Source organism: Lacerta agilis, chromosome 5 (genome assembly GCF_009819535.1).
Source record: "Lacerta agilis isolate rLacAgi1 chromosome 5, rLacAgi1.pri, whole genome shotgun sequence".
NCBI lineage: Eukaryota > Metazoa > Chordata > Lepidosauria > Squamata > Lacertidae > Lacerta > Lacerta agilis.
The window spans coordinates 51,189,005-51,202,458 of record NC_046316.1 but is presented as its reverse complement, the minus strand read 5'-3'; the positions used below and the strand labels follow the sequence as shown (position 1 = coordinate 51,202,458).

Here is a 13,454-nt window from a genome sequence, read left to right as displayed (position 1 = left end):
AGTTTTGCATATTTGCAAAGAATACAAGTCTATCTCTTTCCTGAGACACCTTTCTTTCTGTTTTGATATTTTTCTAAATATCAACCTGGTATTGAAATAACCACAGTTACAGATGTAAGAAGGCTTAGGCACAGTATATATATTCTGGATCAGCCAGTCTGGTTGCTGGCTGATAACTTTGTCAGAGTCAATGCCGGGTGAAGGAAGATGATTTTTAGGTATGTATGGAGCCTGGTGTGATCACTCGCTCCCCATCCCCTGGAAAAAAAAATATCTAGGGAAATCCTGTTTTTAAATCAGGCAAATTATTTCCCCTAAAAATATCGTATTCTTTTGTCAAAGATAAACCTCATAAAATCTGGCTCAGGCATTCAGTGAATGTGAAGCAATATCTCTTGCCAACACAGTGAAACAATTGGGCTAGACTTGCACAGACTGGGCTGATATTAAGCAAAGAATGGAATGATTCTCCTCCCACTCATTTCATTGTGTGCTGGAAATTGAATTTTGTGGGTTGGAAGACCAGGTATGTGAACAATTTCAGTTCACAAACTGCTTCTAACTTTGTATTCCACTCTGGCTCATTTTCATTTCCTGTTGACCCAGTGATCAGAGCTGAGTGGTAGCTGCTGAAAGTGGGCAGAGACCTAGTTTCCTCCCCTCCCAAGGCCTACAGGAAATAATGAAGTTAACCTGTCTTTGTTTGACTTTTGGAGAGTGTTGATTGGCAGAACGATTAGAAAAAGATGGTGGAGGGCTAGCAGAAAGAGGCAGGCAGGAAATAAAACAGTTTAGGTTACAGGTATATTTCAGACAAGGTGACCAAATCCCATCTTTACAAGAGACAGTCCTCTGTTCGAAGGGGTTGTCTGGTCCAAGACCAGCTTAAGGATTGAAAAAGAACAATAAAAAGAGAAAGCAGAGGCCTTGAAAATCCCCACCATCTAGTTAGCATCTGGACAGCAGAGTCAGCAAGCAGACAAGTTACCTGGCCACAGTCTTTCCCACTATGATGAGATGTACTGGTTTATTATAATAATTATTTCTAAATTTACATTTCTACATGTGAATGAGCATTTGCAAATATTATGCAAATTTGTGTCCCTTTTGTGCTCTTTTGGGGGGATGCATAAGTGACCACCCTAATTTCAGGGGAATTTGGTGATAAGTTCAGCCATCAGTTGGTATCTTGTTTTTTGATTCCTCCATCCTCTTCCCACAATTCAGATTGTGAGTTTTCTGCAGTTATTATGGCAGCTTTTTTATTGGATCATTGTAAGGTTCAGGTAGTACCAAGATTAATCAACCAAAGCTGACCTTGATTCTTTTCCTCTTTTCCTTGAATGTGTTGAACTTTGGCATGACTTCAGCATGTTGTAATTACAGTAAATAAATTTGCACAGTATTCACAGGTGGTTGTTTTGTCCAGACGAGAACTGCGGCTATTGTTACCTACAGTATATTGAAACAAGCCACGATTGTTAACCATGCTTTGAAGCAGGCTTGGTTTAATAAACCAGGCAATGCTAACCATATTTTTCCGTAGTTCCGATGTAACAACAAACCATGGTTGGTTGAAAATGGAGTATATGCTTCTAGTCTCTTCACAGTCATGGAGGGGGAAGAGTGGGGAGATGGGAGCACATGAGTCTGAGGCTTATGCATGTCAAAACACAGTTGACATGCGCGCTGCGTGAAAGCTTCTCTCCTCGCTGCACAAACATTCCCGGCAAGGCTCGCCATGGCTGAAGCTTTCGCGGGCGTCTGGAACCTGGTCGACAGCAGCAATTTCGACGATTACATGAAAGCTGTCGGCGTGGGCTTTGCCACGAGGCAGATGGCAAACCTGACCAAACCCACCACCATTATTGAGGTTGACGGCAACAAGATCACCCTCAAGACCCAGAGCACTTTCAAGAGCACAGAGATCAAATTCACAATAGGAGAAGAATTTGAGGAGACGACCGCAGATGAAAAACACAGTTGATGTGCAACATGTTTGGAGCCCTCATGATTTTCACCCATTCCCAAAATTAGCAGGAGGGCTTTGAAAGACAAAGCATGAGCAATGTTTAATGCACCAGTCCTTTATGTGGCAATGTCTGATATGCTTTTTTTTTAATAGATAGTATGATGATTATGATTATTTTTTAAGCAAGTGATGCCCCAATACATTTGGAAGCTTTCTCTGTCATTAAGTTTAAACCACTCTCACATTTAGCAGATTGAGCGGAATGCATGCTGTGTACTAAACACAGTCTCTTATCATGGCAAAACAGACAAGACACTTCCCCCACTTGTTTTGAATGTGAGCCATTTTGTATAGCTCAGTAACATTCCATTAAAGATAAGGAGATTCGTCTTTTATGCCTTTTCCCCATTGGAAATTAACAAACTCTTTTAAGATGACTATACATCAGCAGTTATATGAGGCAGAATCCATTCTCAGCAAGAAGAGAGAATTGAAACTCCTGTCCTTTTGTTTCCCGATATTCCCCAGAGCCTCCTCTTTAGAAGGAGCTTAGTTTAATTTTGCCATCATTAAGCAGAGGAGACATGAGGCTATGGGAGAACTTCAGACACGGAAACCGGGATACACCACAGTTCTTTTAAGTAAAGTAGGTTATGTGAGTTTCCAATCAACTGCTTCTTTCCATAGATGATTTTGACAGTGCTGTAGATGAGAAACCACTCTATTTTATAGCTGTGCAGAAGAACAGTTGAACTGGCAGTTGCATTGTTTAGACTTCAATAGCATCAGCACTGGTAACAAGCTGTTGAATGACAACTGTCCGCATAAAGGGTGTGCTATGGATTTTGTTCATAGGTCAAGAACGGGGAACCTGTGGCTGAACTCCCATTAGCCCCAACCAGCATGGACAATGGTCAGTAGTGATGGGGGTGTAAGCCAACAACGTCTTAGGTGTTAGTTGAAAGATGAACATTTAGGATTGTTGTTGCTTTTTGGAGAATTGTTGAAAGTCGTAGGCTGACAGGGTTTCAGGATCCACTGCTGCTAGGTAAGGTAGCACCCCCACCACCAAAGCTGATGCTGCAGAAGCCAACTGAAGTAGGAGCGAGCTTTAGATGCTGCCAATCAGTTAAGAAGTATCTGCTTGCTGACCCAAAGTTCAGAAAAGAGCTCAGCTTCTTTATAGCTAGAAGAGGCCATTATAGCTAGTTCTGTGCTTAGCAAAGCTTCACTTGACTAGATTTTGCCCACCTATTTGCAGTTTTAGGCCATGGGCCACCATTCAATTCTTGGAGTCTCTTCTTCTGTATCATCCTATTCATACATCGGGAAATTATCTAAGGAGTCCCTGCTGTTTTACCTATTTGTCTTGCACACAATATCAGCCTTCTCAGTGGTGACATTGGTGACTGTGGTTGGCCAAGGCTGTATTACTCCTCCTTTTCAAATGTTTAGTTCAGAAGGTTTTGGATATATGTATCTTGAGTTACATGAATTTACCAATAGTGCTCAATTGGATGTCTGCTTTTCTTTTAAATTTGTTTTATTATTTTGTGATAGTCATTGGCTTGGATTCCAGCTAGGTTCTGTGGATGGAACAACTCCATCCATTCATGGACAGCACTGAGAACCAGTGGAGGGACCTGGTGGCAGAAATGGGGACACATTTGTAACAGATACCCCCTGCAGCCCTTTGCACTGCTTCTCATCTGCTCTTGGTGGACCACCCCCCCAACCCTAAGGAGCATGGGGCTGTAAAAAGTTGCTTCCTTCCACTGATGAGAGCATCTCATGGGCGCAATCCTGCTCAAAGGATGCTCCTGCTGGCAAAAGGCTAGTTAGAATCCATACCAACTTATTTTAGCTCCTTGTTAGGCACATTGTGGATCCATTTGGTGGAAAAGCAGAATAAACTTATACATAATCAGCTAAAACTGTTCTGGGGAACCTTTTATGCTCTAGAAGCTGCTGAACTATAACTCCCATCATTCCTAGTCACTGGCCGTTCTTGCTGGGGTTGATGAGCGTTGTAGTCCAGCAACATGTGGAGGGCCAAAGGTTCCCCACACCTTAGCTATAGTAAAGTCAGCAAATCAACCAGGGATTCAGGAGAAGTACAAAGGCATTCTGGAAGAGCACACATCTCTCAGAATATCTGTTTCTTTGTAGCCACTCACCTTTTACTATGCTGTTTGTTTTCAGTCTCCTTTCTCCTTCATAGTTCACTTCCTACTTATTGCTACACAGCGCCACACAGAAGCATTTCACCAACTCTTAGTCACAGCTGACCTCTGCTGAAAAGCGCAGACAACCAAGTTTCCATGATGGCCTTTGGCTTCATGCCTGACCTTTCCTTTAAGTGCTTGTGAAAAGAGCTGCACCGACACCCTCACACTGTTGACATTTAGTGTGGGTGCTCTTGAATAAGTTCTTGACATTTCTGCTTCTAAACTGTCTTAAGTGAAATAAACTTCCCAGAAAAAAAGTTATTTCTTTTCCATAAGTTTTTGTTTTTATTTTTCTTGGTGGGAACATAAAAACATGAGAAGAGCCTGATGGATCAGGCCAAACCTGGTCCAGCATCCTGTTCTCACAGTGGCCAACAAGATGTTTATGGCAAACTAGTAAAAATAGCATTAGTGAATGTAGTGAAGAAAGCATACAAAATGCTTTATTTTGGAGGAAATTGTTTGGCAAAATTGCATATATTAGACAAAATTTCTAATAAATATGTGTATATTAGGACAAATTTGCACTGATATGCTGATGAATTTTCATGAGGACTTTTTCTATAAAAAAGAAGCAATCACAAGTTGATGTATAAATGTGGAAACATGAGAAACAGAGAAGGGGAAATTTGAGGATTTACCCATCCTTAGTTGGTGGGACCTTGGCCATCCACGGCCAAATGAAACCACTGACCTGGGTGGGCACATGGGGCCTTCACAGCACCAAAGAAAGCCCAAGTGGCAAGAAGGAAAAGGAGAGAGTGAATGGGCTTTTTATCTCTTCTGTCTTCTCCTGATGGGAGAGCAGAGACTGAAACACACTAGCAGGGCTGACCATAAGAAGAGAGCCAGAGAAAGGGATTGAAAGTCACCATAAAATTAAGGAAGGGGAGACTAGGTGGAGTTTGCCTGGCAAAAGAAGGCCATGAGAGCCCCATCAAGTCCACCTGCAAGGGCATTTGGAGTAAGGGAAACCCAGATCTCTGAACCAGATGACCCTTGATTTGCTGCTGCTGTCGACCATTTGTTATATCATCTTTTCTTGGCCCTTTTGCTACCAATTATGTAAATAAGGAAGCCAATATGCACTGCAGCCAACAAAAGACTAGATTTGGTCAGACTATGTCCTCTGAGTGGTAACATGCTACCATAGCTGTACATAATTTCACCTATGCACGCCTTTAATCTCCCATGAACTGACCCCTGCATCTCCTATTATACCAGCCTTCTTTGGAGGTACCTGCATACAAGCAAATGCATGTGTGAACCAGTCACTCATCAAAATGACAAGTAGCCTGTCCATAGCCATCACCTTCAAGAGTTACAATTATTCATGCAAGCACATGCTTAAGGAAAACCAAAATGCTTCTGTTCGTAGGTGGGCAGCGGGAATGTTGTATATGTGGGATAACCAGCCTCGTATAACCAACATGCTTAAGTCTAATTAACGCGTAAAGGGCTTAAAAACATAGAGTAAGCTGTCCTGCCAGGTCTGGCTCACCTTGGGAGGGACTAGGTAATCAAGCCTTTGTTCCTGAGAAGCTCAGCATGTGAAGTGGCTTTGAGCTGGTTGCTGCAGCTCAGATTGCATGGCTCTAACAAGCCTTTCTTATGTTTCTATACCAATAAATTAGGAGCTTTCACCGCTGTAGCTAAGCCAAGCTTTATTGCATGTATTTTCTGAATGCTGTATGGAATAGCAAATGAATTTGACCTTTGAAGAGTTTGTAAGTAAGCAATTTTTAACTTACCAAACATGTAGTCTTTTTCTATGCTAAGGGAATTTTTGGAACCTAGAAGGGCATGTTTTAAATGTCTAACAGCTTATTTTTCCATGCTTTGCATGTTTTGTGATTATAAATCTCTGCAGGGGTTCTCTCACCAAAGAGTTCTTACCAAACCTGTATCTTGGTATCTAGGAAATTCTCTTATTATAGACCCTTTTTTTATTGCCACCAACAGTGTATTGGTTGTACGGAGGAAAACAAATATTATTTGGATCAATTATTTGGTGTCAATTTTAGGGTGGGGTTTTTTCCTTGCCCAGTTTACAGCACATCCTTTGCATGTTTCCTCAACATCCTCTGTATTCAGCGGCATTTATTGGCAATCAATTTTGCATACAGTTCTGTAGCCTTTGAAGTTCTCACTTCTTGTAGACGTGTGTCGATCCTCACAAGTGGCTCCCATGCCCTTCAGAAGAGAACCCATTCCTGTAATTCAATTTTCACTGCTGGTCTCCTTCATGTTTCATCTGCTGTCTGTTTCTCCGCAAGGCTGTCAAGACCAATTAGCATCGCACTTGTCATGAAGCATGCAGGACCTGGTTTATTAAACGGGTGTGATCGGAGAAAAGCTGGTGCTTTTATGCTTTTTGTTTCATCTGGAAGGGAAAGGAACATGTAATCTCTCTCTCTCTCTCTCTCTCTCTCTCTTGGCTTGCTGGATCAGAACCTACTTGTTTTGAGAGAGGGAAGTATCATTCATAGATGGGCGAAAAACCTAGGGAGAAGTGGATGTCCTCAGTTTCCTTTTCTTATTTCCCCTTGTGTTATTTCATGATTCTGGTTTAAATTTTGTATACTACATTTTTTTATTGTTGCAAGCTGCCTTGAGACATAGATGGTGAAAAGTAAATAAATAAAATAGTAAATAAGCTTTGTAAATATTTTAAAAATAATTTTAGACAAAAATATTTTTTGAAAGAATTAAAAAAAAAAATCACAGGAGGGCAGATACACTCCACAACAGTAAATCATAAATGCCTATAAAGAAATTAACTAGTCCTGACCCAAAAATTCTCAAAGGAGGGCTTTTGCCTCAAATTGATAAGGAAACCTCTTCCCCCCTTCTTTTCTTTTTGCACCAGTTGACTAACAACCTTCAATTCTGACACCATAACCATCAGTTAATGAATATGCTGCTTAAACACTAAAATAGGTTTCTAAGTGGTTTACAAGTAAAAAAAAATCAATAGCACAAGCACAAAAAATAATTAATATACAGAATTAAAACACACCACAAAACAACTCATTAAGGCATAAACATGTATAATTAAAATAGGCAGGAAAACAACCCCATTCAAAACAAAACAGGAGACAGGATAACAGGCTGGGAGCTCAAGGGAATGCCTGTGTGTAAACAGAAGTGCTTTCAAAAGCTGGCAGAATTCCAATACTGATGGGGGCATCTTGTATGTCAATAAGGCTGGGAATTCTCCTCTAGGAAACAATTCTGCTAATACAGAACCCCCAAAATTGTGGTGGGGTGGTGGTGGCGGCGGCAGTATATTATGAATCTGTAAGTGTCCGTTTAAGAACCACAGTGTTTGGAAATGAAGAAGCTGGTGCTGAGCAAAATGTTCTTACACTCAACCATGAGACCTTTGGGTTTGAAATTGGGGTGGTGGTAATGAAATTCATTTCCCTCATAAATGTGGTATTTTGGGGGGGGGGCAGGGGGTAAATTATTTGAGGATTCATAGAAGGAAATTGGCCTTCCATGGCAATGACAACTGTGGAATTCCTTTTTTGTTTCTGTTTGTAAATATGATTTGGGGCTCCCTCCCCCCAAAAAACCCTCTGAGCTCTCCGCAGTGGCCACTGACATTGTTTACTTCAAAACCTGTACATTCCAAAATAATGCTACATTCTTGGTTGTTCTGAGATATTTTAAGCAGGGGAAGGGGACCTAGCAGCTACCAACAAAGGTTCTGTCACCTGTGGGCTTCAAACGCATGTAAATAGATTTATTTTAAAAATAAATATAAAAGGGGCTATTGCTGCTCTCATAATTCCACCCCCCCCCCCCAACAAATTGCCTGTGAATGGGGTCATGAATGTGGCTTGTGGGGCAATTTTCACACAGCCCAAACAAAAGTTGTTGGTCCTTGTGAATTCCTAGAGTACAAAGGCTATGCTTCCTGTACTAATATTGAATGTATTGTTTGAACGTATATTGGGGGTGGGGTGGTGGTAGAATCCACTTGTATAACCTTCATTGTGATCAATAGAAGCAATGCTTGGGTTCCTGAACCTATGAGGATCATTTTGCAGATGTGTTTTATCCTTGACAATTATGCCAACGGTTGTCCGAGCAGCTTTTCTGGATGCTTTTAATACCTTGGTTTGTTGTGTTCTGCTGCTGCTGCACTGATTTATTAAACAAAGCTCTTGCTCCAAAGCTCCCCTCCCCTTTCCCAAAGTGTGTCTCCCTGCCTCACCATCCAGAAATAGCTGAATCACTGAGCCATAGCAGATCAGGCATGTCGTATTCGCAGTCTAAAATGCTCATGCAAATGAAATGGATGAAGCACACTGGGAAGAAATGAGCATCTGTAGGCTGCTGAGTTTTTTTTCCGGTGCAGTGTTTTCAATAGAATGGATGCTTACTGCCAAATTGGGTGGGTAGGTGGGGAAAGAAACCCATCAATTTTGTGAAAATGGTTTGTTTGAAAATGAAATAAAGAGCAATGTGATCTTCATAGCAGTGTGTAAAAAAAAGATGGGTGAAACAATACTTGCATGCCTTGAAGGAAGCATAGCTGCTAATATGGGGGTGGGGATATTAAAAAAAAAAGTTCACACATTTTATTCAGAAATCCTTAGGGTTTGCCTGGCATCTCTGCATGTTTCTCTCTCTCCTTAGAAAGCTGAATTAGATCATTGGCTAGCTCAGGATTGTTGACAATGACCGGCAGCTTTTCAGAGTTTCAAACAGGAGTTTCCCCCCACACTTACCTGGAGATGTCAGGGTTTGAATCTTAGACCTTAGGCATGCAAAATAAGTGCTCTTTCATGGAGCTATGCCTTCTCCCCTTGACCAGAAAAAATAATATATTTTAGGGATTTCCTTCTGTTGAAGGAAACAGGGCACTGCAATTGGGGCACTAAAATGTCCTTGTTTCCCTTATGAATTTGTTCTTGCACTTCTCCCGGTAAAAATACTGTGGAACTGAGGACATCTGTAATAGGTTTGTTTAACACAGCAAGACAGTTATGGTAAAAGATTACTGGCTCTGATTATTTTAACAGTTATGTGTAGTAGGGGTTGGGATCCTGACCAGCTTGCTACCTTGCCCACAGTGAGTAGCTGTTCTATGTGGGCACTGGACACCTTATCTGTTTTATTTAATATTTATTTATTTATCTATAGCCCACCCTATTAGCAGAATCACTTGAATAACACAGATGGTATCCAGAGAGAAAGAAAATAGTTAAAGGGAATAATACTTCAGTACTCCATCTGTCATGGATGCTTTCTTTAGCTGAGATTCCTGCATTGCAGGGGTTTGACTAGGTGGCTCTTGGGGTCACTTCCAACTCTACAATTCTGTGATTATATGATAGATTGAGGAGAAACACTGATAAGGCCTAATTCATAGCAGTGAGACATACAACTAGAATACAGGAAATAAATCCAGCAGAACGAACTACCCTATCAGAACTTGAGTTACCTCTGCAAGGATCAACTTGCCTGCTGGAGCCATAGCACATGCCTCTCTCCTCCACCATACACATAACACTGCCCATGAGATTGGAGCCACCACGTATGGAGACATAAGTGTCCATCTGGTGAATTAGGCCCTTGTGCACAGACACCACAGTTGAGCCATAGCACATGCCTCTCTCCTCCAGCATACACATAACACTGTCCATGAGATTGGAGCCACCACGTATGGAGACATAAGTGTCCATCTGGTGAATTAGGCCCTTGTGCACAGACAACACAGTTGAGGAATGTTTAGGTATAAAAAAAATTCCCCTTAACACTCAGGGTCACGTCAGGTTGCTTTCTTTAGATCATTTATCTAGATCATTTATATCCTTTCCATTCTTCAGCCTGTGAAATCAGCAGATTGTCTATTAGCATTTCCAATCCTTTTAAAGCACAATTTAGTTTCAGTTCTTTTTTTCTTTAGCCCTTCGTTATACTTACTCCTTTAAACAAATGGGGAACTTCTCTTTGTTGGCTCTGTTGAGAAGTAAAGAAATTAGCTGAGTACAAGACAGTTGGCAACTTTCTGCCTTATCTTGCAGATTAACCGTCCTATTTACTGCTTTTGCAAACGTACCAGAAATCCAGAGTCACAGAAGTTAACTCTGCGGAAGACATTAATTCAGTCCGTGGGGACTGGCCCAGGGCAGTTCTTTAAAGCATGCTCCCCAAGCTTCTTCAGCCGCAGACTAATCTGAAATGTCCTAAACCAAAAGGCTGCTACAGCCCTCTTGAGAGACACTCTATCATAGCCTTGCACTAATAAGTGATGTCTTCCGATACTCAACCAAAATGATTAATGCTTTCCTTTATTTGCCATGTCTGCAGTTTTAATTGTACATGTAGTGTGCAATTTTTTGTGCACACCACAAAAAGCCAAAGTGGTGTGGGGGCAGTGCAGTGTTTATAATACTTTTTGAACTTGGGCATACCTTTTAAATGCTCTCTACTTTGGAAGTCTCTTGACATAAGGCAGATTCCAATAAGTGACAAAATTATTAAGGAGCCACAGTGAGAAGGATGGACCCTAAAATAAAATAAAATAAAATAAAATAAAATAAAATAAAAAACAGGAAGGGAAGCAGCAGTCTCAACAACAACAACAATAACAACAACAACAAACACCCAACCAACCAAACAACTAGGTGAACGTCAAAAGATGCTAGAGAAAATTGTTTTTGCTTTGTGTGTGTGCAATGACCATACATAACATGCTATATCTGACAGATTTCAAGTACAACACATTATACTATTTCTTAGAGGCAACTGAAAAACAATTCAAAGAGGATAATGCAAGCAGTGTGCCGTACAATTTGAAACATTTGCAATATACCATATGTAACCCTACACAGTATAGCATTCTTTGGGATAGCTAAAGCACACCCATTTGTGGCCCTTAGGAGCTGTGATAGGGAACTGAAGTCTCTAAGGAGATTCCAAGAAGAGTCTGTTGAAATCAGGTTTCTTCAACCAACGGGAAGCCTCCTTAGATACCAAAAATGCTGCCTCTTTCATACAGTTGCTGTCCAACCTGGGGAGAGATAGTGTGCTTATACCCACTGCCCCCTTCACGTGATTACTTGAACTGGGAATATGATCCCTCCATATGGTTTAGGAGCAAAAAGGAGAATGAAGAAACTACAGAGGGAAGGGAGAGGAGATGGTGTGTGTAAAAACAGGTATCCACAGAAGGTAGTGTGTGTGAGCTGCTTTGTGTGATCATCCAGCAGCAGCTTCACAGCCAAGATATGTGACAGCGACTGATGCCTGTGGTTGCATCCCAACCCAGGGTTGTGTCTCTGGAGAATAGTTGCTCCCAGGTAAGTAGGTATTGAATTGTGCTTTGGAAACTGATAGAGGTGGCATAAACCTATTAATGACTATCGACCACAATGTCTATGTTCTACATCCACTGCCAAATTAAATGCCAGTTGCTGGGAATCACAAGTGTGTGTTTGCACTCAGGTACTGCTTTCAGGCTTCCTATAGGCATCTGGTTGGCCACTGTGAGAATAGGATGCTGAACTACAGGTTGATGGGTTAATGGTCTGATCCATCAGGGCTCTCCTTATTTGCCTATATTAACCAATCATTTACCTGTGGATCACTGAATTATGGGACACCATTCATTTTTATTTTCTGGCTTAGGGATTATAAGTAACATATTTATCACAGTTGTTCCTCTTGCTTCCTTCTCTCCCCCCCCCCAAACTCCTGTTCAGTTGAATAAAACTAAATCTTATGATTTCTTCCCCATTCTTCTTCTAAGTTGCCCACTGGATTTCTCATCTACTTCCTTTCCGGAAACATGGGGCAGGGAGACTGGTGGGCTCCACTGCAACACAAAACATTATTTGTGGTTCTTGGATTCCTTTTCCTCATTCATCTCAGCACTCTTTGAACCTAAATTCCATAGTTTCCTCCAAAATAAGGGCTATAGAGAGGGAAAGTAGGGCAAAAATTAATATATATGTCATATTTTGAAGTTTTAAAATACTTAGTTGCCTCTGATGAAGATCTTTTATTCGTGAATGTGATAGATAAGATCAGAAATCAAGAGTATTTCCACAAGACCGTTTTCCATAAGACAGTTTTCTCCAGCATCATTTGTGGTCCAAATGCCTCAATGTACCAGTGCATACATCTGGTGGGCACCAATTTGGGGAAGGCTAGCATAGGCTATTACCAAAGGGAATAAGGTATTAGTGACATTTTTTTTTGGAAAAGGATGTTGGAGTTTCCCTTTTTACACAGTCTGTGTCACCTTGAACTGCTCTTCTCCATTGTCACTGCCTTAACCAAGGAACTGTCATGATACATGAAGGATACTGAAGCACACTATAACACACCATCTCTGCAGTCAAGTGGAGTCTTTCCTCTGCACTTAATCTCTTAATCTTGGTGGCCTGCTATTTAACATGCTCTCATCCTGCACATCCATCTATGCTAACACTTTAAGTGGCATGCACCTGATAACACCCTGAAACCCTTTTCAAATATGGAACATAACTATATAAAGATGTAAAACTACTAGTTTGTTTTCACGTGGATGGATGGCCAAACGCAGCTAATTTTGCCACTAGTAGTGCTTCTGCATCTGTCTTGCATAGGTCTGCAGCTATGAACACCTATGAAGTTACACCATCAATCATGGCACCTATTTTTTGGCACTCTAAAGTGCGCTACTGATGCCTTGGTAATGGAGATGATCTGTAACACTGATATATCCATTACACCAGGCTTAGGCAAACTTGGCCCTCCAGATGTTTTGGGAGTACAATTCCCATCATCCCTGACCACTGGTCCTGTTAGCTAGGGATGATGGGAGTTGTAGTCCCAAAACATCTGGAGGGCTGAGTTTGCCTTTGCCTGCACTACACTAAACATTCCTCCTTCTCCCTCACCAAGGGATGTGCAGCCCCCACTCAATAATTATCTTGCCTTTTAGGCTTTTTGACATTATTCAGGTGATTAGTTTCAGTAGGAACTCCTAATTTCCCATTTCTTTCCATTTTACTGCAGACAACATTTCTGTGGCACCTCTGCAACTAACCTGACCACATACCCATCAGAATCTTTTCTTCCTAAATAATATTTATAACTCCTTGATACAGTGATTATGATTTGTTTTCAGTAACCTTACTTGGTTCAATTTGCTTAACTGCCTCAAATGACTTTATTCATTGAATATTGTGGCTCCTCTTAGATAATTTAGCTAGGCTCAAATCACTTAGCTCACGGGGATGCCACTCAGTGTC

General features: G+C 41.2%; 2 protein-coding genes across 3 annotated transcripts in view; both read left to right on the top strand.

The window, feature by feature from the left end:
• SORCS3 (sortilin related VPS10 domain containing receptor 3) overlaps positions 1 to 13,454 on the top strand; it is a 410,921-nt gene that overhangs the window by 264,926 nt on the left and 132,541 nt on the right. The window lies entirely within an intron of this gene.
• LOC117047632 (fatty acid-binding protein, heart-like) lies at positions 1,690 to 1,987 on the top strand. Its single transcript, XM_033150983.1, has one exon. It carries the CDS (start codon positions 1,742 to 1,744, stop codon positions 1,985 to 1,987), a length of 246 nt encoding a protein of 81 aa, XP_033006874.1. The 5' UTR covers positions 1,690 to 1,741.